At 34.4% G+C, this 27,560-nt stretch overlaps 3 protein-coding genes across 7 annotated transcripts; 1 reads left to right on the top strand and 2 right to left on the bottom strand.

Moving 5' to 3' along the window:
- The first annotated feature begins 412 nt into the window (after window positions 1-412).
- Window positions 413-10,501, top strand: lovit (loss of visual transmission). Of its 4 annotated transcripts, XM_087415040.1 has the most exons (10): window positions 4,415-4,612; window positions 4,704-5,049; window positions 5,573-5,717; window positions 6,313-6,657; window positions 6,981-7,243; window positions 7,395-7,652; window positions 7,996-8,246; window positions 8,484-8,606; window positions 8,815-9,228; window positions 9,580-10,501. In XM_087415040.1, the coding sequence occupies exons 4-10, from the start codon at window positions 6,458-6,460 to the stop codon at window positions 9,973-9,975; spliced, it is 1,905 nt and encodes a 634-aa protein (XP_087271166.1). In that variant the 5' UTR covers window positions 4,415-4,612; window positions 4,704-5,049; window positions 5,573-5,717; window positions 6,313-6,457; the 3' UTR covers window positions 9,976-10,501. The 4 variants fall into 4 exon arrangements, with proteins under 4 accessions (XP_011053129.1, XP_087271166.1, XP_087271167.1 ...); XM_011054827.2 differs by lacking the exons at window positions 4,415-4,612; window positions 4,704-5,049 and adding an exon at window positions 413-732; XM_087415041.1 differs by having other exon boundaries at window positions 4,420-5,049; window positions 8,839-9,228.
- Window positions 10,391-17,075, bottom strand: LOC105145344 (tetratricopeptide repeat protein 21B). Its single transcript, XM_011054826.2, has 10 exons — window positions 16,417-17,075; window positions 14,790-15,996; window positions 14,216-14,470; window positions 13,378-14,099; window positions 12,945-13,261; window positions 12,351-12,688; window positions 11,960-12,167; window positions 11,541-11,854; window positions 10,899-11,292; window positions 10,391-10,749 (listed from the first exon to the last, which is right to left on the bottom strand). Exons 2-10 carry the CDS (start codon window positions 15,939-15,941, stop codon window positions 10,511-10,513), a joined length of 3,939 nt encoding a protein of 1,312 aa, XP_011053128.2. The 5' UTR covers window positions 15,942-15,996; window positions 16,417-17,075; the 3' UTR covers window positions 10,391-10,510.
- Window positions 17,076-17,820: 745 nt separating this feature from the next.
- mtRNApol (mitochondrial RNA polymerase) lies at window positions 17,821-24,337 on the bottom strand. Of its 2 annotated transcripts, XM_011054831.2 has the most exons (9): window positions 23,871-24,337; window positions 23,347-23,460; window positions 22,807-22,997; window positions 22,457-22,647; window positions 21,993-22,375; window positions 19,063-21,442; window positions 18,437-18,608; window positions 18,260-18,363; window positions 17,821-18,121 (listed from the first exon to the last, which is right to left on the bottom strand). In XM_011054831.2, exons 1-9 carry the CDS (start codon window positions 23,995-23,997, stop codon window positions 18,010-18,012), a joined length of 3,774 nt encoding a protein of 1,257 aa, XP_011053133.2. In that variant the 5' UTR covers window positions 23,998-24,337; the 3' UTR covers window positions 17,821-18,009. The 2 variants fall into 2 exon arrangements, with proteins under 2 accessions (XP_011053133.2, XP_087271161.1); XM_087415035.1 differs by lacking the exons at window positions 23,347-23,460; window positions 23,871-24,337 and having other exon boundaries at window positions 22,726-22,857.
- Between the last annotated feature and the right edge of the window lie 3,223 nt (window positions 24,338-27,560).

Below are 27,560 nucleotides of genomic sequence, written 5' to 3'. Positions count from 1 at the left end.
ATCTCCTAGTATTCTTTTATAATGAAAGAAAAATACACTAAATTTTAATGAATGTTTATTTGAATATTATCAATTGAATATTTAATAAATGTAAACATATATTTATTTGATACAAGAATACATTAATTTAATTATTACGTTTTTTATTTAGCAAATATTTATTCTCCGTAAATAAACGTTATACTATTGAAATAATTATTCATTAAAATTTAATAATCAAAATTTCTTTCAATGTAGTATCATCAATTTGACTTTTAAAATGCGAATCGTGTAATTTACTTCAGATTCATTTACCTCTAAATTATAATCTCCTGGAGAGGATGACGTAACGTATGTGATATTTATTGTTTTAAGAATGGCGTGTCTGTATTTATGTACACTTTTATATGTCTGATAATAATTATATTTATAGGTATTTAAAGTGCCAATCGAAGATATATTCATCGACGATATATTACCGACGTAGATGGATGTCGTGATTGCGATCGTCTAGACTTAATCGGCTGCAAAAGATAATAATGCGGCAAGAACTCTTTTATTCATTAATGATTGATTAATCCCATCGATTACTAATTGCGATGAATAATTTCGAAAAAATACATATAGAATCCCAGCTACTGGGATCATTGTCCTCATAAAAGAGGAATCATGAGATTGTTGGCACTCAGGATTAAAAAAGATCAGTTCTTTTCAATCCGATCTGATTCAATTGTCATATTATTGATTTCTTTGGTAAGCTCTTATTGTATTTCTTTTGACGTTGATCCTCTGGTATCACAATAGATGTCGTGTTGTAATACAATATCTTTCGATATCACAATATATTGTGTGCACGAGAAAAAAGCGGTTTTGCTGAAGTAGCTAAAAATTTAGCTAGATTTAAAAATAATTTTGTGAGACTATCAAGATGAATATGTAGAACATTCAATCATGATGAGTAAGCACGAGCATTCTATATAAATTATAATCTAGTGATAAATTAATGACTATTGGGAAGAACAATTACAATACTTTAATTATACATGTTTCGGCTAACTTTTTAACCATCTTCAGTACATACTAAGATTGTTCAACGAAATAGATGCATTAAGTGTATATGTTATTCCTTATGTATTTTGTACCAGAAATATTTCTCTCTGAGTTAATAATCCTTTTATATAAAACGTAACCAGTTGGATGATGCCAGAATGATTAAGCATCTCCATCGAAACATCGCTGAGAAATGTCAATGATATAAAAATCTTGTATGTTAACAATAAAAACATTATTTAAAAAATAACTTAATTTAGATATAATTTAGTAAAATTTGTTCTTATTTAGCTATATACAAGTGCACTGTTGTCCTGACAGATTTAAAATGTGTTCGTACATTTTATATAATTGTTTTAATTATTTTAATTGGGTCAACTAAATCATTTCAGACTTATACTAGCTAACTAAATTTTTAAATACTTTAACAAAATTTTTTTCCGTATGCTAATTTTGGTATTGTTATATTCTTAGTGATTTAATTTAAAGCAACACTTTATTTAATTGATAGTAAAAAAACTATCAATTAACAGTAACATAACAGCAATGTTATAATTTTCTATATTCAACAATGTAACTGTTACGTATATGTGTTATATTACATTTATATTGTTTAGAAGGAAATTATAATATTAATGTTAGTTATTTATTGGGTTGCTTGTCATTCTATTATGGAATTATATTGTCCAACAAAATGTTGAATTATCTTTCAAATTGCTTGTGATTGAATACGTAATTGTTATTTTTATACCAAATTTAAATTGTGTACAAATGAAGAGGCAAATGTAAATACATTTCTCACCCTCTTTAGAGAAATGGTGCTGAAGCAGAAACGCGCGGAAGCTCTTCAGAATCAGAATGAGATACGTCGAATCGACGAATGGACGCGATGTTTTCTCGTGGGTGACAGCAGTCTCGTCATTCACTACTTTCGGTGGCCGCGACTCTAACTGCTTCGGGTACGACGCGATATTTAGACGAATATGGGCCAATAGCAAAGGAACGCGCAGGGTCGACTGTAGGTTCTTCAGCGCCACGATAGGTTCTTCGATAATAAACGCACATATCAAGATAATCGCACTATAGAGCTCAAGATAATGGAAAAGGTTCGTCTATTTAGGCTCTGGATAAAGATTCCAAGTTTTATAAAAGACCGATGAATTTAATGTCAGATTTATATAAAATTTGTGCTTTATGGATATTTGTAATTTTTACTGAAGATGGCCAGATTGTGGCCGAAACGTCTAAATTTATTAATGTAATTATATATTAAATGTCACAAAGAATATCTTGTGCTATGATTTTATACTTTTCTTTTTTATCAAGTTTTTTTTTATAAAAGAATTGGAAAATTTCTCTTTTAGATGTAAATTGAAACCAATAATAGTTAACTTTCTAAAAGAAGTGCGCGATCTAATATTATTTGGAAATTATGCACTTATTTAGTTTAATTTCAAGTAATAAAGCTGTAAATAAAAATACATATAAATGTATAAAGTATATAATATGTATAAATAATATGTATAATTTTTATTTGACTTTATCCTGTAAAGATAAAAGTCTCGTTAGCTAGAATACTCTGTATATATTTTATAATTTGATCGATTATTCTTCTCAATAAATTGAACACATAAACAGATAAATATAATCTAATTGTCATTTTCAATAATAAATAAAAACTTAAAGATGTTCGATCTGTTTTCTCACGTCGGCCCTGCGGAAGCGATTGGCGCGTATCGACACACCCGGGATGCCTTAATTAGAACAAGTAAGGTTCAAGCGAAAACTATAATTAATTGTAACTCTATTGACGTCTGCCAAATCGACACGGCAGGTAAATATATGCGCTCCGTAAAGCACCTCTTCCGTCCGTCCATTAATGTCCATTTCGCCGGATTTTCAGATCATAATCGGACTCTCAGAATCACGACATTTCGTCTTTCTTCAGAATCTTTGGATCTCATTACAATTTCGAACTCATTTCCGACCACGATACAGTATTCCCCTCCTTTCTCCGTCGCGATACCTTTCCCTTGGCAACTCATCAGCGATAGTGCATCCCCTCGAGTATTTAACATCGTCGGCGACATTAATGGCAATGGTGACGACAATGAATATTGATCCCCTGCGGTTTAAAAGCGTGTAGAAAATAGTCACCGCACGTTAACGAAATGCTCCTCTGATGCGCGGAGCGCGGATTCTCGTGGACGTAATTTCCTGCGAGGAAATTGTATCCTGCCGCATTCGTCCACGTTCTTTTAAAAGGCCGGAGACGAGAGAGGGCGGTTTCAATCGGCTTCCCATCGTCCTTCGGAGAAATAAACTTGCATCTTGGAAGTGTATTACTTCCGAGGACGGGAAAATGTGGATTGATTCTCGACGTTTTGTAATGTTTGATGATTTGAAGTCCAAGAATAAAATCCAAAGGAGCGAAGAAAGCGAGATCCTCATCCATTTCAGATTCTAAAATTTTCTTTGTATTTTTTTATCGACGTTGAACGTTGCATTACATTATTTTCTCTCTGCAAAAAGACTTTCGTTTTTAGTACGACTTTTTAGTTCAACAACTTTTAAAAAAGAAGAGACTATATTCGTAAATAAAGAAGTTACAAGTAAGATATCGCGTTTGTTTGATATATTAAGAACATTTTTTTACACATGTAAAGATAAAAAAAGGATTTGAGAATCTTCCACATAAAAATGTTTTATATTTATGCTAAAGCTGGCTTTGTTATAAAATTCTTAAAATGAACTTTTATATGAATTTTCCAAATGTAAATTTAATACACACACACAATGTGATTGTGTTAAATTGATATTTTTTGTGTTTCTTGGTAAATATAACATATATTATAAATGTTAATTATATTGAATAAAATGTATGAATTTAATACAGTCAGCAAAATGTTAGCGATTAATTTACAAATTACTGGCAAATTCAATCAAAATATTCAGCAAATTGATATCAACTGTTTCCATATTAACCCGATAAAGCTTGCTGATATAAAATGAGAACAAATTGTTGGCAAAAACTGATCGAAGCTTTCATCGGTTTTGGTCGGTTCTTGCTATCAATTTGCTGTCAGATTATCAGCAAGCTTTCCACGATTTTGCTGATAATTTGTTGTTTTATTAGTCAATTTTGTTATATTTGCCACCAATTTGCTGATGTCATTAAATATAACAGCATTTGCAATTTGATGTCCTTTGTCGACAAAATTTATAGCAAGCATTTGAAAAAAATTGTTTTTAATAAACTTAGCTGATTTGAAGAAATATGCTTCCATAATTTACTTAAAAATTGTGTGTAAACACACATATATTTATTTTATGTTAAATTAAGAATTTTAGTGGACTATTTGGGACATAATACGAAGTGTGTTAAATTTAATATCCCAATTGTGTAGGTGTGAAGATTCAATCTTATAATGTTCGATATTTCAAAGAGAATTTAGAAGGATGATTATTAAAGCTTCGCCTATAACATCGGGCATTGAACATCAACGGCCGTGAAGACCTACAACGAAGCTTTCATTACGTGAATGGCCTTGGTCGAAGCTGCGTGTTAGCGTCGATAAACGATGTATTGATCGATCTTTTGTCCCTATAAAACTTATTTATTTCCTTATTCGTATCATTGTTTCTCCTTGTAATTTATTTATTTATTTAATCAGGATAGTGCAAAATAAAAAGAGAGCAGGCGAGAGAGAGAGAGAGAGAGAGAGAGAGAGAGAGAGAGAGAGATAGAGATAGAGAGACAGAGAGCGAAATGAATAGATGTCCGTGTTTGCTCGATTTACCGAGACATATTTACTGGTATATACGTAGTAATCGGATTGTGTGTACCAAGAGAGAAAGAGCGAAACGTTCCTCTCTTATTGGACATTGCGTAAACCTCCTGCCATTACTGTAAAGAAAAATGCAACAGGATCCAACGAGTTTCTCAAGATTTGTTCACATCGAGATGAAATCATCGCCTTGCTATGCTATACTGATTGCGAGGGATATTTCTTTTCAATTGTAAGAGAATCATATTTCTACATCATGTATAAAAAGAAGATTTTGTTAAAGTATCTAAGAATTTAAAAGTTAGATATAAATCTGAACATAATTGTGGAGTATCAAAATAATTATATAGGATGCTCCAATTGAATACTTGAGTGTCAAAACTTTTTGTGCAGCATCTAATTATGTTTGAGTTTTCTACATAATTATTTTGATAGTCCATCAAAATTATTTTTTAGATATTACAGAATAAAACTGTTTCGTGATATACATTTGGAAAATTTGTGTTAAATTTAATTAACGCATTTCAAATGTCCCAAATGATCCACTCAAATTTTTTTGTGTTAATTTAACTCAAGGTACGTTAGAAAGTAATATTCTAACATTTAATATGTTAACAATATGTTCAAAAGTTAACACAAAACTTTAAAAAAGACTTGAGTAAACTGTTTTTAAAATAAACACAAAATATTTTTTTACTGTATAATTTTAAAATAATTACACAACACACGTAATCCTCTTTTTCTTCTTTAAGCAGGTCGAATTCACGAAGCAACTCCGAATTGCAAATTTAAATGTCGACCTATATTTCGACTCGATCGTCCTTGAAACTGAAGAGATTCTTGGCACGTTAATTAGAAGAGTTCATGGGCAATGAACTGATCGCATCATAGCTCATTTCGGTGAGTTAAGAATCAGCGTTCGACAAAAGATATTGTGATTGCTTCTCCTGAGATTGCGCGGGCATTTCTCGAGCTTTCTTGCTTCCGAGCGGCGAGCTTGCAGCGGGGTGCTCGCTTGGCGATCAGTCATCCGTCGTCCGTCTGCGTCCGCGCTTTCTCGCGCGAGTCGCGATGTGGTCCAGCCGACTCGCAAATGACTCGTATTTCTGCCAAAATCCTGTCAACAATCTAAAAGCTTGAGATTAAAAATTCTTGGTGACGTTTTTTATTGCTTGGATTACTCATATTTAATTAAGTTGTGACGCGACGGAAAATGCGATGTGGAGATTCTTAATTCAAGAAGATTAATCTACTTTACACACACGCATTGTGATAGAAATAAAATGATGAAATTATGGTTGGTCAATAAAAGATTAAAATTACGTTTTTATTTATTTTATTGCTGATTTATTTCCTATTTATTGAAATAAATAGAAAGCTAACGTGAAACTTTTATGATTGAATTATGTAACTGGTTTTAAAAATGTAAATTATGTTTTCAATTGAAATTATTTTTAATGAAGACATCTGTGATTGATAATAATATTTTTTATAGTTGACGCGCTTATAGATTGCGAGAAAAAGATATGGAAATCACGGTTCAATCAGTGTTACTTTTTTGAATAATGATGCACCTCAATACATTCGAGTATTCCATCATCACATCGTTTATTCTGTGTCGTGCGAGATAAGGATCGACCATGGTAGACAAATTGCACGAGTACGAAGGACTCATGGGCAGAATTCATGGTGTTCGCGACACCATCAAGGAACGATGGAGTGTGTGGAAAGATTGGAAAAATGGTTTGAATCTGAATCAAGGCCTAGATGGGCTGAGACATCATTTACGGGGACCGCCCAAATTAGAGCGTACTTTGGACGATTATTCCCACATTTATAGGTGAAAAATTCAACGTTTAATCAACTATGAATATATATATCAGTATATTTTATCAGTATATTTCCTAGTGAAATTTTGCTTAGAATTCTTCATATAATTTTTTAGAATTTATATACACACACACACACACACGCATCATTTTTCAGAATTTGTGTATAATTTTGTAACTTAGAAAATTTCTCAGATCTTTTGTACAAATTGAAGCACTTTTTAAAAGTAGTAATATTTATATTCACATTTAATAAAATATATTGTAATATTGTACTAAATATATATAAATATTAGTTTTCTTTTTTTTTATTTGTTATTGCTAATAATTTCAGAAAGAAGACCCGCGCCGAACTGGTAAGAGTTTCAGCAGCTGTTATGGGGATAGAGTTCTCATACGCGGCGGAGACGGCTTTCGTCTCGCCGACGTTACTCAAGATCGGCGTCGATCACCAGCACATGACGCTGGTGTGGGCATTGAGTCCCCTTGTGGGCTTCTTCGTGACACCCATTCTTGGCAGCATGAGCGATCGTTGTAAACTCAAATACGGCAGGAGGCGGCCCTTCATTCTTTTATTGGCTCTCGGAGTTTTTATAGGTAAGTCACAAGCTTCTTCTCTTCATTTTAAGTAATATGGATATTTTTCATTTTCTTTCATTCAATTGCCTATTTTTATCTACAGTTTTAACATTTCTGTAGTATATATTTGAGCATCAAAAGAGGCGAGTGAACTTTTGCATTTTTGCAGGTCTCATCTTGGTGCCAAATGGTGAACACATCGGCTATGTCTTCGGCGATACTTCGGTCCATACGAACGAAACGATCCCACTCGGACATCGCACAACGGCGAAGTTACCCAAGGAGGTAATACCCGGATCCGTCGAAAGGGCTTCTTCGCACTCCTGGGGCATCTTTTTCACTATTCTCGGCACGGTGTTGCTCGATTTCGACGCTGACGGCTGTCAAAGTCCAGCGAGGGCGTATCTTCTCGATGTCACTGTACCTGGTGAGTAAAAAAAAATGTACACTATTTCAGCTCTAAAAAACAGACTTATCGTTTTCATGTGAATTTTAAATTTCTTTTTCATTTATATAAACTATGCGCCGATTACAAACAGATTTGCAACTGAAATAATTCATAAATTTTGAATATATTAATCATTTATTTGAATAATACTACTAACACGCACATACCTATCTTAAAACATTGTAAAAAACTATAAAGAAATAAAATTCAATCTTTTTAAATACGAATGCAAATGTTGAATGTGAAAAAACAAGAATTAATTATACAATTTGATTTTAATAATACCAAAGTCGATTTTTCTATTTGATTAACGTTTTCTCAGAGGATCATGCTAAAGGCCTAAGCACGTTCACCATAATGGCAGGATTGGGGGGATTCATGGGCTACGGTTTAGGCGGCATCAATTGGGACGCCACGTCGCTCGGTGTTATGCTGGGCGGACATCTGCACGTGACCTTCACTCTCATCACGATCATCTTTATCATCTGTGTCATATGTACCATTACCAGCTTCAAAGAGATTCCTCTTGAACTACTCGAACGAGATCAGTGTCGAAAAATGAGTGAGCCGAAGGTGAACTTCGCTTATATATTGCTATCATTTTTATTTCTCTTCTGGCAATAAAGTGCTTCATATTTTTCAAAATTTTTGTATAATTTTATTCTTTATTTTTTTTACATCTGATTTTTATATATGACGAGCTTGGATTCTTCACATATTTCTAAAAATATTATAAGTTATTTCTAAAAATATTATAAAATATTTTTTCATACAGAGTCATTTAATAAACCAATATTTCTTTTGTATTAGGCGCCAGAAGAAAACCAAGGAATAGAGAAGAAACAAGAGGAACGTGAAAAAATCATCCCTGACGAGTCAAAAACATACGGCGCCTTTGATGTTGAGCGCGAAACAGATCCCTCGAAAACGGAAGTAAGTTTAGAAATCGTTTTTATCTTGACATGTAATCCAATAGCATTTTTCACTTAGAATTCTCATTTTAGCTGCGATTTCGTAATTTGACCGAAGTGACAAGTGTTTAACTGCCTAAGCATTGTAAGCGTGGAACTGAAAAATAAATAGGAATATATTTGATAAAGAAAAATTATTAATAAACATCAGTATAAAATTATCAATCAAGGAATTCGTCCTCCGTTCGCTCCAGACGCAACTTTCCGACTGTTCCGAAGAACCAATCTCCGAAGGCAGTCACATCAATTACGGCTTCGATGATGTCGAGGGTGAAGTAAACCACACGGCATCTTTGAAGGAGTACCTGCTGTCCATCATTTACATGCCACGCAGTCTTCGCCAGGTGTGCCTGACGAATCTATTCTGCTGGATGGCGCACGTCTGCTATTCCCTATACTTCACGGACTTCGTAGGCGAGGCAGTGTTCGGTGGGAATCCGCGGGCACCCGTGGACACCGACGAGCGTGAGCTTTACGAGGAGGGTGTGCGATTTGGATGCTGGGGCATGTCCATGTACTCGTTGTCCTGCTCGTGCTATTCGCTGATCATCGAGCGGCTGATCAAGCGTTTCCGAGCGCGTAAAGTAAGAAATTCGTTACGCTTAATCATCAGTATCATACCACTTAATTTAATGTTGTGATCAATTTGTATCCAATTCTTTTTAAAAGATGTATTTACAAATTAAGCACTTTCTAGTATAGAACATTATCCATTAGAATTTTAAGATACAAAATATATTTATATTCTAAACTGTTTATATTTAAAATCTTTTGATTATCAGTTCACTGTAAAGACTAGAAAATATTTTAATAAATATATTATAAACTTTTGAATTGAAATTATATGTAATTAGTTTTACAGTCTAGAAAGAGTGTTTAAAACAAATAATATCTTTTTGCAATTTTTTATCCATTAAATATTTATGCCCATCTAGGTTTACATGTACGGACTGCTCTTCTATAGCGTCGGTATGCTTCTGATGGCTCTGACGAAGCATCCAGCTGGCGTTATCCTCTTCTCATGGACCGCTGGCGTCATGTATTCTACATTGTTCACCATGCCCTATCTACTTGTGGCGCACTACCACGCGTCTTCGACTTTCGACCTGACGACTGCGGGCGATACAATTTCCGGCGGTTTCGTGCGCGGCCTGGGGACCGATGTCGCCATCGTCTCCTCCATGGTATTTCTCGCACAGTTCCTGCTGTCCTGTTGCTTGGGCACGATCGTCAGCTTCACGGGCACTACCGCAGCGGTGGTTTACGTTGCCAGTATCCTGGCGATGTGCGGCGCAGCTTCGGCCACGCAAATTATGTACCTGGATCTGTAAATCTTGCTCGTCAAGATGTTAAGCCGTTAATTAATCGTGTTTCAATAATTGTTCATAAGTCAACTTCGCAGAAGAAGGTAGAATAATCGTTATATCCGAAGATATAAAATTCCGTTAGCTGCAGATAATGGCAAGATAATCAAGATAATAAGCCAGATGTTAAGCTGGATAGATTTCAATATCAAGATAATCATAGCCAATTAATCATCACTGCATTAATCGTTAATTAATAATTGTCAATTTTAGTGATTGCATCATCTGGTTGATTTCGTCCGTTTCGCGTTAAGCAACTTTAATGGATCGTATATTTTGCTAGCGAATAAACTATCGATTATAACATCGAATATTACAACCTGCTAAATGTTTCAGAAATATTGATTGAGTGGTTATGTAAATATTTATTTGTTCTAAACAGTTTAAAATGATATATATTATATATCTTTATTAATAACAAGAGAGGACGAATGTGTATACAATGTGTAACATAACAAGTAAATCATTGATCAATGTATCAAGCTCGAACGAATCCAGATGCTCATGTGCGAAGATTATTAATACACTTTTCCAAAATGTCTTTTCTGATCCTCGGATAATCCGTATTCTGCTTCAATACTTCGTTACATGCTTCGATCGCGTCAGCATAGACTTTCGCCTTCAGACAACAATAAGCCAGCTTATAGCCCACCGATAATTTCGTTTTGCCGCCGCATTTCCAAGCCTGACCGTATCTCGCTGCCGCCTCACGATAATTCTGATCTTTTTCAGCGATGTAGCCTGAAAATGAAGATACCCTTAAGCCTATTATAAATTTTAAGCCTTTGGATGAAGAATATTTTGCAATAGAACTCAGCTCAGCGATTGAAATGCGATTTAATATTTTATGTATTAATTATTCTGTATAATATTTTAAATTGTAATCTAACCGGAAAGCTCGTGGGCCCGCACGCAGGTAGCGTTGTGCTGTAGCACTCGCCTCAGCAGTTCATTCGCCAGTTCGTACTTGCTGGATTGTACATAGATGTCCGCCAGTAGCAGCCAGCAACGCTCCAAATACTCAGCGTCCTCGAACGTCCAAACATTCTTGCTAACGCGCTTCAGATGATTCCGGGCGCGCGGCGTTTGCTTCAACAGGATGTGTGCGGTGGCCATACCGAGAGCGGGTCCTACATGATCTCTCAAAGTCTCCTGACTGGCCAACGCAGTACAGTCCTGCAAGGCTTTCTCAATGTTAGACTTCTGCTTGGTGGCCAATAAGAAGAAATTGCTGAGAAGCTTGTGGGTCAGTTCTTCATGAGGACTGCCTTTGGGATTCAATTCCTACAATATATTTTTTATTTGAATCAATAAGACAACTGAAATGTAAAAATTTTTGTTACTCTCAGTAGATACAAATGAAACAAAAATTGGATCAAATTGAGTCACATGTAAGTATTAAAAACTGACATTAGCTACGTTTTGTTTGAACACTCATTCTATTGTCACTTATTATTTGTGAGAGAAAGATAAAATGAAACTTACAGCGCGTGAGTGTCCAAACCGAACGCAATCATTGATATGAATTATACCTGTAGCAATCGGTAAGCCGTCCTCAAAGCCATCGTTCTTGAATCTTGATATTCAGTGTCATCGTCGTTGAAGGCCTCGTTCGATAAAGTAGTGTCATCATCTGGATCCAGACAGATCTCAATCATATTGTAGATCGCCTGCTGGCCCCATTCCGGATCACGTCGTGCAAAATTGAAGTTGCGAAGAGCGGAGTTCAGTTTACCCGTCCTCCAATCCAGCAATCCGGCGCAGTAGTAGAAGCCAGCTTCGACATTGCCGGTACTCATCGCAATCTGCGCGCGTTGCAGCCATTCATCGAGATCATCCATAGCACCTATGACGCAAATTATAATATATCAATATTACATATATATATATATAAATCAATTCCTAGTCAAAATATCCCAAGCAAGAGTGAAAAATTTGACAAATGCGAAACCTGTTCTGCGCGACACTTCTATCAGTCTCGCCAGGGCAGTCCAATAGGTGGGTTGACGTAACAGCAACTGTCGAAAATGGAATGCCGCGGTATCGAAATCTACCTTCCGAAATGCGAGATCTGCCATCATTACGGATGCAGCCTCGTTGTTAGGATCGGCGTTCAGTAAGATTGAACAATTCTGCGCGCACCGATCCAAGTTGTTCATCTAATAAATACATATTCATATTTCATATTAATATATGAAATCAGGATTTTTTGTAACCATTTAATAAATCAGAGTCAAAGATTTATTTCGTGGGTTATTCTATTAATATTTCCATCAGAAATCAAGATGGAATCAGTGTTGGGATTTTTAGTTTTTTTTACAGATTCTATATGTATTATTCACCTGCATGTATAGCTTCGCCAAAGAAAGTAGGGCATTCACATCTGTGGGCTTATGAGCCAGTGCCTCTTTATAATATACTATGGCTTCATCATAGTTGCGTAAGGTTGACGCATAATCAGCCATCGTCAGACAGATATTTGCCAGCATATGTTTCTGATCTGCAACATCCGGCGAAACGGCCGGAAGACGCTGGATGTATCTATGTTGATTCTCCTTGGCTTCCTTTAAAGTTGCCAACGCGCCCCTGATGTTGCCTGACTTTTCACGCACTTTGGCGAGCAATAGCAATTCTTGTCCTCGCATCTCCAAATTTAGAATATCGGACTCGCCTCGTTTGTCTAAATAAAGAAGAAAATAGATATAATAATATTATAATAAATATCTATCTAGTATAATATGATGATAAAAAATAGACATTTTTTTACTTAACATTATTAGAAATATAAATATTATTAAGTAATACATATACAATTAATATATAGTATATATATATATATATATATATATATATATATATATATATATAAAATATATATACATATTTTATATATAGTATTAATTTCATATTTAATATTAATTTTAAAATAAATTTACCTTGTAGCTCTTGCACCAAAGTGGCTTCTGCCTTGTCATACTGTTTCATCTTCATATACAACTTGGCCAGATCTAACTTTAGAGCGGCGCAATTATCCTGCTTCACTATATCTTTGTAATAACTGATCGCTTTCACATATTGATGCGCTTTGACAAGCGCTTTGCCCATTTTGTTTGCAATATCCGCCTTGTTGATTGGATTTTGTGAAAGCGCTTGCTCGTATGCTTCTATCGCTCTCTCTGGTTCTTGTATGGACATGTAAGCATTACCCAGCATGCTGTACGTCTTTGGTCCAGGACAATGTTCCACCAATTCTCTAAAAGATAAATATCAGCGATAATAATATTCATTCCAAGATTCCACATAAATATGTCCAATAAATATAAAAACTAATAAAAAAAATAATGATGATGAAGATTAAATTCTTTGTACCTGAAACATTTAGCAAACGCCTGGCGATCTTTCTTATAGTTCAAATTTATTTCGGCTAATCTGGTGTGTGCCTGCAAGTAGTATGGTTGTCCTGGATGAATGTTCCGCAAGCAGCTGATAGCGTTCTCCAGTTCTCCAATATCTAAATAGACCTCAGCAGTGCCGATAGTAATTCTTCCAAGTTCAATGGTGCCGGCAAGATTTGTTTTCGCCTCATCGATAAGTGCCAGTGCTTCAGCAAACCTTCTTGCCTTGCTATATGCCGCAATCAACTCTAAATACAATGTCGCTTGGTCTGATGTAGACATATCGGATTTTCTATTAGCGCTGCCAGTCAAGCCTGCCAGCGACATGGCTGTCTGACAGCTCTTAACACAGTTCAGCAGATCACCAGCCTCTCGTTGCACCATGCCGATGATTAAATGATAGATTGGCTCGTCTCGGATTTTGAAGTTGTAGCTTAGACCAACCTCCAGGTTCTGCGAAGCAAGCTGGTACTTGCCCTGATATGCCAAAATCTGAGCCATTAAGAGATGGGCTTGCGCATTGGATGGTTCTACCGTATCCAGTAATCTCTTGAGCAAGATCAGCGCACCCTCGTAGTCGCCACTTTGCATTCTGGCTTTGCTGAGCAGTAATGTAGCTACACTGGAACCTGGACAAGCTTCCACTAGTCGTTCCAACAAGCGGATACTCGGTTCCTTCTCCACTGCACTACCCAGCTTAAAAAACAGAACAGAATGATAGATACAATTTTTTTGTTTCTAATGTCATAATTAAATAATAAATAAAAATTAAAATGTAATCGTTTTTATCGACTTCCTTAAGAAATAGCTACCTCATCGCTCATTGGGGACTTATTCAAAGAATGCATCAAACGTTGCTTTGCAATTTCAAGGCATAATCCTGGCTTAAGCTCGCTAAGATACTCGTAACCATAGGGAAAGCCCTCGCAGTTCTTCAACAAGATATTTGCCGCCGTGTCCAAGTGACCGAGTGCCTTAATGCTGTTTTCTTTGGAAGTGATCTTTGCGGACATAAACAGTAATTGGACATTTGTCGAATTTGGCTGTATCTCCATCATGATCTCCACCTGGAATGCAACACGCAAGAAATTTCTGTAATACCAGCTCAATCAAGCACTTCAACTGACATGTCTAGAGATTATTCTTTAGAAGAGAAGAGTGTGTATATATATATATATACACACACATACACACACACACACACATATATATTTGTTCAAGTGTGCAGAAAAAGTAGCTTTGCATTGTTGTAAAATTCTATGTTATCGATTTATACATTTAGATTTGTAGATCCAGAGAAGAACTAAGAACTAAGATCAATCATATTAAAGAATTTTACAACAATTGCAAAGCTATTTTTTTTGCTAATAGCAGCGGTTCATTCACCTGTTGCCGTGCCTGATCCAGGTCCTCCGCAGATCCCTGCAGCAACTGACAATGTGCCAGTCCCAAAAGTGCCACAAAAGAGGATGGATCAGTGCGGATAGTGTTCTTGTACCAACGCTCGGCATCCTTAACATTGCCTAGCGCGGCATACAGGTTACCCAGCTCTGCCATCAATTCTGCGCTGCTCGACGATGTCGCTTGTAGCATTTTCTCGGCTGTCCGTGCCAATTCTAACAGAATCCCATGGTCTTGGAATGCAACATCAGAGAACAGTCGCAAGTTCTCAATCAGCAAGACTGTGTTCTTCGGTTCAACAAGCAGCAGGTTACGCAGAAACAGCTGCAACTGCGGTAAACCTTCGCTGGGATTGCCATCTCTGCACAAAGCTACCATCGAGCTTGCCTTGATACCGTCCAAGTTGTTCGATTCGATCGTGAGCACGCGGTTTACCATCTCCAGCACCTGTTCCCAATCCTTCGCTGCCAATAGGCATTTCATTTTTTCTATCAACGGAAGCGGTTGCTTGGGATAGCGCACGATCAAGGAGTTCAGGATCAAGACGGCGCCTGGATAGTCTCCGATGCGTCGTTTCGTCTCTGCGGAGCCTAATAATGCACCCAAGTTTCTTGGTTCTTCCTTTAAGATGAAATCAAAGGAATTTCCTGCCTCTTGAACATCTGTGCCTGATCTCAAACTGAGCTCCAGCCATCCTTTGATAAATAATACATTGATATTCATGGGTTTCATTTTACTTGCTCTGTCCACATACTCCTTTGCCTTGTCCACTCGATGAGAGAGAAGTAACACAGATGCTGCTAGGCATAATGAAATGCAGGATGCTTTTCTGCGCTCATCACGGATCCTGTTCTCTATCTGAGTCACGGTGCTCCTCTCCACTTCACCATCAACCAGAGCAACACTTTGCACGAGTAATGCTGGCAGTGTGACATCCACATAATTCAGCAAGCTAGAGCTTTCCTTGATAGCCTCGTGGTTCTTACCGATAAGAATGTTCGCCAGACAGTACAACAGCTTCAGCCGCTCACTGTTCGGGTAAGCATCGCATGCCTGCTTGACTTGAGTTAGCATGCCATTATAATAATGCTGTCGGTAATACCACTCAATGAGAGCTACGTGCTCTGCTTCATCCATTCTTGTCTCTGTGTTTTTATATCCAGTTTATTATACTTGAATTTTCTAATCTATTCTGAAATAAGATACAAGTCCCGAATTAACATATAAAGACAATATTTCAAATTCAACTAATTAATAAAAGATTTAATTAATAAAGATTTAAAAAATAAAAAGACAAGATAAATCTATGAGTCAAATAAGATATCCTCCTTATCTTTCTGAGATCTTTTAAAACTTAATTAAAATTTTTATATTTCTCACAATTTTGAAAACTTAAATGGCTAGATAAGTAAAAATAGACTATATAGAGAAAAATTAAAAATAAGTTAAAACATTATTTTGTTTATTAGTAATTTTAATAAACAAATCATTTATTTTGTCGTTCTATTTATATATTTGTATTTTATTAACGTTCTATTCATGTACAACGTGTTCTATTTTATGTGTATTTATTTATTCATATTGTTTACACTACGTGATATTCTGTGCCTACCTTCACATCGCTTGACTGAGGAAAAAGCATCGCGGTTTACACCGTCGAGTAAAAATCCGCCGTTGGCGGGATTTCCCCATTTGTCTTGATACATCATGAATACAATGACTCCAATTTATTCAAAAGACAATTTTTCGTTTACATCCTACTGATGACGTTGAAGCAATAACACAAAATCAATGGACAAAAACGAGACAAACAGGTTATATTATTTGTTGATGACGCCATTGCTATAGCAACTGCTTACACAACTTAACCGCATTGAGCGCATTCAAGTTGACATTGTTGACAAAGTGCCTAGCCTGCTCACCAAGCAAATGAATATAATTGATTGTTCATCCGGTTCCCACTCCTAGTGCTTTATATAAATTCTTAGTGTTATTGCGATTAAATATCTATTTGTGCTATTTTACGAACCGCAACCAGAAAACAGAAAACATAGCTTGAAATAAGAAAACAATGTTATTATTGCAAAAAGACCGCCAACAAAAAAACCTGGATATGTTGTTTCATGTGCGGAAAACTGATTTGTGAGCAACATATATGTCGTACTTACGTATGTCTGGACTGCAAAACGTAAAACTTTTCTTTTATACATATTTACTTAAATATATATTTATATATTTTTTTTAATTAAAAAATACATTATATTACAACAAAATAAAAAAAAGCATATTTTAACTCGACTTTATCCCTTTTTAAAATTATTCATATTCATGTACTCAAATAATTCAACTTTTTGTAGAATTCGAAAAGTTCTAATTTTTTTTTAAAACTTCATATTTAAACTGCAAAACTCTGGAGCTATTTTTTGATATTCATTTATTATGAAAAGTTATAATTTTTTAAATCAAATGTCATTTTTTCTCAACTTATGAATCTTTCGGTAATTATAAATTATACTACATTTTATTATTTTCCAAAATAAAGTTTTAATATTTATTCTAGAAAGTTGAAAGTATGTTATAAATTTTTAGAGATTTTTTGAATAGGTGAAAAAACGAACAGATTCTAATAATCCCCCATTTGTATGGATGAGGCACCAAATTATACCTTGTACGATAAGGGTTAAGAATAGTATTCATAGTCTTATATTTGAAATCATCTTAAATCAGATCTAGTGTCTTAAGATCATCTAAGATCTTAGAATTTTAAGATTATATAAATTGAAATAATTATCTTTGAACGATATTCATAATCTTGTATTTAAAATCGTTTTAAATCTCAAAATTCCATTTAACTAATGAAATGATCATATAGTTTCTAGAAAGCGTGCTTAAAACGATCTTACATAAAATCAGATTATAAATATCGATCAACGACTATTGAACCGCTTTGGTTTCATCTCGTTTATCTTGAATCGAGTATAAAATACAGGAAAGAGAGATGTTTATACATAAAACATTTTAACTTTGAAAATCTATTATTCTATTGAGCTATTTACATATCGTTTTAGAAATTATCTTATATAACTTATAGTTATATACAGTTTGCGCAACGCACATTGTAGCCAATTCATGTTAAAACTTTACAGTGGTTTACACTCTTACACATTTAAATGGTACATTTTTTCGTAATAAATATAGTTACACTTCAATTAAAGAAATATCGAGACGACTTGATCATATTGATGTCGAAGGTACCCTTCTTCGGTATTTTTTGGAAGATCTCTAGCGAAACATCGTCGCCTCTTAACTTTACATCCCTAAAATTTTAATCAGATACTCTTAATATAAAACGCATCTATTATTTTTTTTTGCTTCTTATTTTACAATTTTTTTAGATTCCTGAGATCCACAAATTTTTTATCATTTAAGATCCTAAGAAATTGCAAAGAACTCACCGTTTATTGCTCACAATTTGCTTTCTATAATTCTTATGAAAGAATTCGGACAAATCCTCGAGAATGGGCTCGCTGTGAAGCGCGATGAATTGCTCCCGACAAATCTGAAAAGAGATGTTGCGCATTACGGCTTTGTCTGAAAGTGTTTGTATTATATATCTTTGAGATGATTCTTACTCTGTTCATAATATCCACCGTGCACGGATGCGTCCAGAAACAATCATGCACTGACATAAATGTGATCCCCGCCTGTTCACAATACAAGCTCGTTAACATCATGTGAGAGGAGTCCAACGAGTGAATAAAATTCGGTGCGAAGGCATTCTTTTGCTTCACTGTATCCAGCTTCCTGTAAATGGTATTTATATTACGTACATTTTATTTATGTATCTATATAATTTATAATACCATATATATAATCTACATAATTATATAGATAATTTATATAATGATATCCATTATATAAAAGAAATATGATAAGATGGAAGATATATGGAACAATTTTATAAACCTCTGAGAATGATATAATTTAGAAATAAAAATTCTCGCGTTTTCTAAATCTTATATTCGATCCAAAATTTTGTAAACATTTTTTTAAATCAACTTTTTTGGAATTACTTAAATAAACTTCCAAAGCAGTTTTTTTTACAATAAATTTTCAAAATACGTTGTTATAAATATTTGAATAAATAATCCTAAGAATGTCAATTTTATAAAAATGTTTTCAAACTTTTGATCTGGACTAATATACAGAAGAGACAAATACGAGAAATATGTAAACATGTAATGAAATGTGTTCTTACCTGAAAATCTTGAGTTTCGAGTTATTTGATTTCTTATGCTTGGAATAGGGTTGTATGACCGGAAGGCCTAACGGCGTCACCCACTGCACATACTGGTTGCATCTGATCGTGATAGTGCGAGCGCAATCCGTGAACCAATTCTGTATCTCTTTCGCGCTCTCAAACATGCTCTGAAGAGACATGAATGTCTTTTCAACCAGATACATGCTGCCGCTCCAAATATATGTCTGATCGAAATCCTTTAAATCGCTGAGCTGTCTGGCGATCTGTAGCCTGGCGCCAAACTTCGTCACGCCATACACTGTGGTCATTACAGTCTGTTTCATGACCTTCCTACTGATATGTCCTTCCAAGACCTGGGCTATTTTATCGCCAGCATCCGCGTCGCTCTTCCTGTAATCGTCAACCATCTTAGCGACGACACTGTACACGTCCTGTGGTCTGTCCGAAGGATACAAGTTCACGCTCTTCGCTCCTATTAGATCTCTTCCGAGCGCAGCGTAATGCTGCAAGCCGTTGCAGCTACCGTCTTGATGAATAGGAAGCCGGCAAATGTACTTCTCCACGTTTGGGGATTGGAGAGCGTTATCTATTTCTTTGCATGTCGCCAACGTTTGCCATGGTTCGTCGGCCTTGGTCCACCACATCTTTCCCGTCAGAGGATTTCTCGCGCTGTCCACAATCAGGTCTAATATCTCATTCGCGAACTCTAACCGTTTGTACATCGGTTCTCTCTTCTTTAAACCGGACATATTTATTGCATGAATCTTCAGCCAATCCAGACCATCAGAACCCAAAGGTTTACCTTGAGCAAACATGAGAATAGAGCGGCCTAAGTCCGAGCTGAGATGAGTCAGATGAGGCGGCACTGGGTATGCCCTACCTCTAAAGTCCAAATTGTGCGGCATCCAGAATACCTTGTCCCTGAAGTGATTGGCGAGAGATAATTTATAAAGACAGTCGCACCATAGCGAGTGCATCTCGTTTTTCATACGTTTGAATTGAAGTAGCAGCTTTGATATCTCTTTAGGACTTTTATTTGTTTCGCTCGCGATGATATCTGTCGAAGATGGAATTACTGTGGATGGTTGAGGTACATTCAGCTCTTTTGAACCCCCATCCCTGAAGATCTGAATCAAAATATCCAACATGGGTATGTTGATTTTCCACGGAATCGAACCGAGTTGATTCAAACAGTCGAATACTGGATACAGTTGTTTTGTCGGCGTATTTCTCAGCAGGTGTGATGGTTTCATATAGGGATCGCGAACAAACGCCGCCTTGGAGAGCAGATAACCGCCGGTGTTTACGTTGACCCAAGGACGAGGCGGAGAGAAGATCGGCAATAAAATTGTCTCAAAAGACAGTGTCTCCGAATGCGCGTCCTTGTAAAACCTGTATAACTGAGGATGAGGCTTGATCTCTTCCTTGAAGAAATTGTTGGAGTGGAGTCTAAAGAGCAGGTAGAACGCGGGTATCTGCCGCTCGGGCGCACCAGGCTTAGGTACGTGTGGGATCTTCACGTCATTCACAATGATGTTGTATAGAAATTTGCCTACGTTTATCATAGTGTTACGAGACCACTCTGGCACCGATAACTCACAACACATACCAGACTTTTGGGCCTCATCGACGAGTTGCTGCCATTTAATGCGCCCGTTGTTGATCCTGTCAGCAGGATTCTTCTTCGTATACCACTCCAAATATTTCTTGTAAATCTGAATAGAATTGTCTATGACACCGTCCTTCATCTTTCGTTGAAACTCGTACCTCTTGTAAATATATTGTCCCATTGTTAGATAAAGATACGTCATATTATGACTGAATCCCTCGGAGAATTTAGTCAGCTGATTGATTTCGTTCATTATCGCCTTGATATACTCTTCCTTGGATAATACTTGCAGAAATGGATACAAGATCTTTAAATCGCTCTTCATCTTTGTCTCCTTCTGTTTCAGATAAGTCAGATTTCTTTCGAAAGCCTCGGTCACAGTCGATTTCCAGGTTTTCTCCCATTCTGCGACTCGTTTGATAGCTTGCTGTCTAACTTCGGGATCTTCAGTGAACAACGCGACGCTCTTTACATCCATTGTACACTGCTTCTCTATGTTGATCTGCACGTTCATCATATCCCGCAACTCGTCTAAGGTCACTACTCCCTTTGCCGGGCTCTGCCAGTTATTATTATTCGTCAGATCCCTCATTAGATTGCAGTTGTATGAGGTATTATTGGCTTGAGACTGTGCACAATAATTAGGATCGAATGATTTCATACAATGAAGAACGGCATTGCGTTGCGTTGCATTTAATGATGTGTTAATTATTTGATCAAAAGAGATGCCATTGTGGTTCATGTCTACCATCATTTCAGCCACGTTTTCTGCAAAGAGAGTTCATTCAAATTATAAAAATGTTACGAGAATATTTGTGCTTTAAATAATTTCATCGAGTTCATTATTTATATTAGGTGTTGGAATTAATTCGTAGCGTTTTACAAGTGATGGGAAGTACTTTCATTAATGTATTTTTTAATGCTCATGTGAAATAAATAACATTCTTTCATTAAAAAACGCTACGAATTAATTCCAACACCTAATAAAATCTCTGCAAATCACATAGAATTATAGAAACCTAATTTCGCTAAAATCTAGATTATTAAATACTAAATATATCGTTATATAACTGAAAAAAATCTCGAATCATTTAAAAAACTTTTGAATTCACTTAAAAAAATTATTAATGATGTTAATTTTATAAAAAAATCTTATTAAATAAACAATTTGTTTTATTATATCTCCTTAAGTTATGAAATTTTCACCTTAGTTTTTCAAAACCAACTTGATTTTTTTAAATATATTTACGAATCTTAATATATTTTTTCTAATTTGAACTTTTTCTCGTTTTATTTTTTAAAAGTCATATTAATTTACCTGCTCTTTTCACCTGGTTTTTTATCCTTACGATTATCTCGAACATGAGAGCGTATGTCTTAAAATTTGGCTGGACAGAATCCTCTTTTAATGTTCTGTAGATCTCGAATGCCTTTTCCACATGCGCATTAGAAACATGAGTCTTTAAGAGCAGATTATAAAGCGAGACGGGGGAGACTTTGCCTTTCTTAATACGATTTTTATTCGATGTGAGCAACTTGAAGGCCTTATGTGGCATGTTGATTTGTATATAAACGTCAATATGCGCTAATAACTGAGAAATTAGATTATGACCGGAAAGACGATTCTCCAATGAATCTAGCTCATTTGTGAAAGGAATTGTAGCATATGAAGTTGAAGACTCATATTTTGGAATCTGCATACTGTAAAAACAAATTGTGCATGGTTAAAGTAAAGAATGTCCTCTCTTATAACTTATTCCGGTTATGAATGTTATAATTTACAGTGTATCATCTTGATTATCCGTCTCTTCATTTTTATCATCCTGCAGCATATTAAGAAAAGAAGAATCTTTAATCAACGTAGTTTGATCGCTTACGCCAGACTCTTTTAGATTCTCCATAACTGCGGATGTATCATCTAATTGCCCATCAAATTCTTTAGGTATAGCATATGTATCGTCCGCTTTGTCATCCTAAAATCAATTTAATTTTTACAATTTAAAAACCATAATATTTAAATTATATTTTTTATATCAATATTTGGTATATACTTATTCAGAAATGTGTATCACATAATTTTTTCAGATTCCGAAAAATTATTCCTTCTTAGAAGCGAATCATCATAAAATTACCATATGAACCAAATCCTTTTCAAGTTCAGTCTTTTTACTGTTCTTCCTTTGTGTTGTGATCTCCTTCTTAAAATTAGGGATCTTGTGCAGTTTGTCTAGTGTAATATTAGGCTGATCAACCAGGACGGACATCTGGGCAGAACTTAACCTGCTCACTGCTGCTTTCCTGTTATTGGTCGTCTGATCTGTTACTAATATGGTAATAAAAAATAATTTATTATTTATTAATTGTCAGATTGATGAATTCTAACATGTCATCATTTTTTCTCATTTTTAATTATAAGATACTCTATGCTCGTTGTAAAAGTCTTTCTGATTTAATAAAACTATAGAAAGGAGTTATGTCAGAAAGAATACTTACAGTTGTATCAATAAAAAAATATAGTTATTATTCATAAAGAAATTGTTTAGATGTCGTACTTTTTATAACAATATCTGTTATCAAGATTAACTGCTTACTTTCATATTTTATTCTTCATATTAATGTACATGTATTCTTCTTATTAGATAAATGTTTTTATGTTATATTGCTGTACATACCTTCCAATAACTCTGCATATTTCTTCGCGCGACGTTTGGTTTTCTTTTGCAAGGGAGCGCGTAGTTCCACTGTATCAGTTGTTGCATAACATCGAATCACTATACATTTCACTGCTGAAAATATATAAAATAAGTTATAAAATTTAGATATAAAAATAGGATTCAGTCTCATTCAATCTTTATGTAAGTTTCCACTACCTTGAAAAGGTCCATCTACAGCATCTAAAATATTTTAAGCTACAAATATATATGTATACAGCAATAACTAGAGAAAAAAAATTGGAGCCATGCATTGATAATGCATGACATTGTTACTTTATGATAATTAATACAGAAACAAATCAGAATGGAATACCATCGTGACTATGAAGCGTACAATTTTTTCATTACTATTGATACCAGAAAAACAAAGTTGCAAAAAGATAAAGGTTATAATGAGATGAGGAAGAATGACATTTGCAAAACGACAGCGTGTTATTCATAATCATTTGTAAATAAGAGATCTCGGATACGCGTTTACGTACCACGAGGTGGGCTCAGATGATGAAAGTTGCAGAACGAGCATAGTCGCGCCCGGCTTTGGGTGACCGGTCGGGCTGACATGATACGTGCATTCATCGAGACGGTACGGGTCCTCAGAAAGTTGAGCATTCTTACGATGGTCGCGTGACGCGAGTCATCGATTGCCGAGGATGCCGATGATGGTGTCGGCGCGATACGTTAACCTAAGATCTAACCTCTTTCATAAATCGCCATAATAAAAGATAATAAAACACGAGACACGCAGGAGGAACTAGGAGTGTTCAGGAGGGAGTACGGCAATCATCTTACTCTAGCACGACTTGCACTTTCTGCACTTTCTCGGATCTCTCGCTTATTCCCATGTTAAAAGTTATCTGTCTCACTTTGGTGTAAGTAGTGCAGAGAGTGCAAGAAGAAGGCACTCCAGATTTGTCATTCATATAGTTATTGCCAACAAAAAAAAATTATTCTTTTATGTTATTTCTAGCAATATAGATTAAATTTATAATTGTAAATTCATTTTAAAAGTTTAATTTATACTTTTTATTCTTTTTTATAATTCGAGTTTAATGAAGAATCAAATAAAAATAAATAGCATAAATTAAACCGTTTAAAATACGGACTCGAGATTTATCTAGAAATCTGTAAATTGAAATTAAATTACAGTGATAGAAAAATATAATTATTTTTACTTTTTTTGACTTTGGCTAGTTCTTTAATTGTCTCCTTCTTCTAGCTGACCATGATAAATCTGCGCATGCATGTTCAGTTTTTGTGATTTATATATATAAAAACGTGATCTAATTTTACGCAATTTTACAGCGACAATTCTTTATTTATCAGTGTAACTGTGGATACAATGATTTCTATGAATTTTTCTTTGGCTACGACAGTCTACGTCCTATGATAAAACGAAAGTAAAAGCGAACGAGCTTTACATTTTAAACTTTTAATGATATTTCAACAATCTGAAAGTTTCAAAAATTAAAATTTAAAATTCATATAAGTTTTAATTTAAATTTCTTTAATTTAAATTTTTTTAAATTATTCTAAAATGAGGATAATATTCAAGTATATAATTGAGGGAAAATGAGCGGAATAAAGGCTTAATTACAAAATCTTGATATTAAAAATTAAAATAACTTGTTACTTTTTTATTGTACACAAATGGGTACGATATCAAATGAATTTATGTAATGTCTTTAAGAGGTTACATGTTACAATACTTCTCTATTATGATCAATATTATATGAATAAAAAGTTAATTACTAAAAAGGAAAAAGGGCTTAAGTAGAACTGCTTTTATTCCGCCCATCTCCTCAATTATTTTAAATATTTTCAATTTTAATTCAATTAAACTCATTAGCATGAATAGAGAAAAAAATATTTAAAATATTTTAACAAAATAATTTTGTATTATTTTTTCAATTTTATTACAGGTTTTTCTCATAAAATTGAAAAAAATAATACAAAACTATCTTATTAAAAATCTAAGATATATACAGCCTTCAATAAACTTAACATAGATACAAAAATATCAAAATATTTAAATCTGTATGTAATTTTACAAGAAAAACTTACAATAAAATTGTAAAAATAATATGAAAATATTTTAAAATCTAGGAAATAAATGTATGATATTTCATAATTCAATTTTGTTTATAAAAAAAAAAAAGAATTCAACAGATAGAAATTGCAGCGAAATTGAGATTGATACAAACTGAGCCCTAAACCTTTGTTCCATTGTTAAAGTAGTTTAAACTTTAACTCTAAAAAAAACAAATAACTATGACTCACAATTTATTGCTTGCAAGCCGATTATGTTGAACTTCTTCATCTTCTGAAAGATCGCACACGTGTTGTTCATGTGTATCAAGAATATTTTTTTTATTTAAAAAAAAAAATAAAAAGATAACGTTTTCGCTGACGCAAAAATAAATTCTTGGCTGTATAAATACGCGACGTTTAACGAATCGAATCGGGGCCATACATCCTGTAAGGAAATTAAGTACGTATAGTACATTAATAGATTTTTTTTTATTTAATATTAAAGAAGTGAAAACGTAACAGTTAACGTAACTGAAATTATAGATATAGACGTCAAGAAGGATGAATCATCGATTGGAAAGCTTAACGGAAAGTGGACTTTCCTTCTTCCGCCTCGCGAAAAAAATTGCCTTCTGGCATTTAAACCTACAAGTGCTCTTTACTTTCTGTTTCTTGTTTTTCATTTTTTACAACTATTTCTTAACAATTATGTATTTTCCCAAGCAAAACATAAAGTCATTATATGACATTAAAATGACGTCAAAATGACTTTAAAAGTCACTTCAATTATTGATGATTTCAATTATTAATCATTATCAATTATTTTTATTTATTACTGATTTTTTAATTAAATATTGATACTTTCTAATTAATAATAATTTTTAATTATTGACTATATTTAAAAATTTATTTTAACGTTAAAATGATTTATGACTTTTTTTGCTTAGGTTATTACTAGTTATAGTATTAATATATTATAGTTATAGTTGGGTTATTACTAGTTCTTATCTCTTCCTGGCTAGAAATGATTAATCGATTGATGTTGAATCGATCAATCATTTCTGATTAGGAAAGGTTCCGAAGTTCTGAAAATGAAAAAATAGAATAATAGCAACGAGGCAAATAATGCGATCAAAGTTTCATTACAAATGCTTTGAAGCATTTGATTGACTAATCAGAATAAAGAATTTTACAAATGGAGACTAATCAAAGAATTATTCAAAGCACTTGTAACAATAATGCTCGCTACCCAAAAAGATAAGAACCCAGCAAACGAGAATGGATTAAAATAGATTGAAATTTTTTTCTATCCGAATGCGTATTTTATATATATATATATATATATAGAGCGAATACTTTTTTTGGATTTAATTAGATTCAATTGGATTCAATTAGATTCAATTGGATGCAATTGGATTGAAAAACTATTCAAAATTTTGAATTGAACAGTATTCACAATGCACAGAAAAAGCTAATATTATTTTTAGATTGAAAGGCATAGAGATATCGCTCCATGCGATTCCTATAAATGAATAAAAATGCATTCAGGATTGAAAAACATTAATTTTGACATTGGTCGACAAATCAATATTTCTGAAAATCTGAATCCATTTCAATTCATTTCAATCCATTCTCGTTTGCTGGGAAACAAAGAGTGTAGTTAGTCTCATTAAGAATGCTTTATATAAAGCGCTCGATTTATTAATTAGAAGTAAGAATTTTTCTAATTGATCAATCAAAAAATGCTTCAAAGTGTTTGTTAAAAGCGTTTGATTACGTTGACTCAAAGTGATCAAAAGCAAGAAACAAGAAGCAAAAAAGCATATTGCAAATTACGTTTTATCCTCTGTAATTCATGAACATCTCAATAAAGCAACCGCGATTCTAAACTCGTTTTACTAATTGTGAATGCGCGCTTGTCCTTGACTCCTTGCACACAAAACGAGGACGGGGTTCGCTAAACAAAAACGCAAACGGGAGAGCCATTGTTATTTTGCAACACGCGCGCGGAAGGAGGCATTTAACACGACTCGAAGGTTCGACTTTTCCCCGTCACGGTCACGGGAGATCGCGATATTGTTGCACGGCCTCCCATTGATGTTATAAATGAATATTTAATACCAATTACCCCGTTAATTGTCGCG

This window comes from Acromyrmex echinatior, chromosome 17 (assembly GCF_024713525.1).
Source record: "Acromyrmex echinatior isolate Ae372 chromosome 17, ASM2471352v2, whole genome shotgun sequence".
NCBI classification, from domain to species: domain Eukaryota; kingdom Metazoa; phylum Arthropoda; class Insecta; order Hymenoptera; family Formicidae; genus Acromyrmex; species Acromyrmex echinatior.
This window is presented reverse-complemented; position numbering and strand designations above follow the sequence as displayed.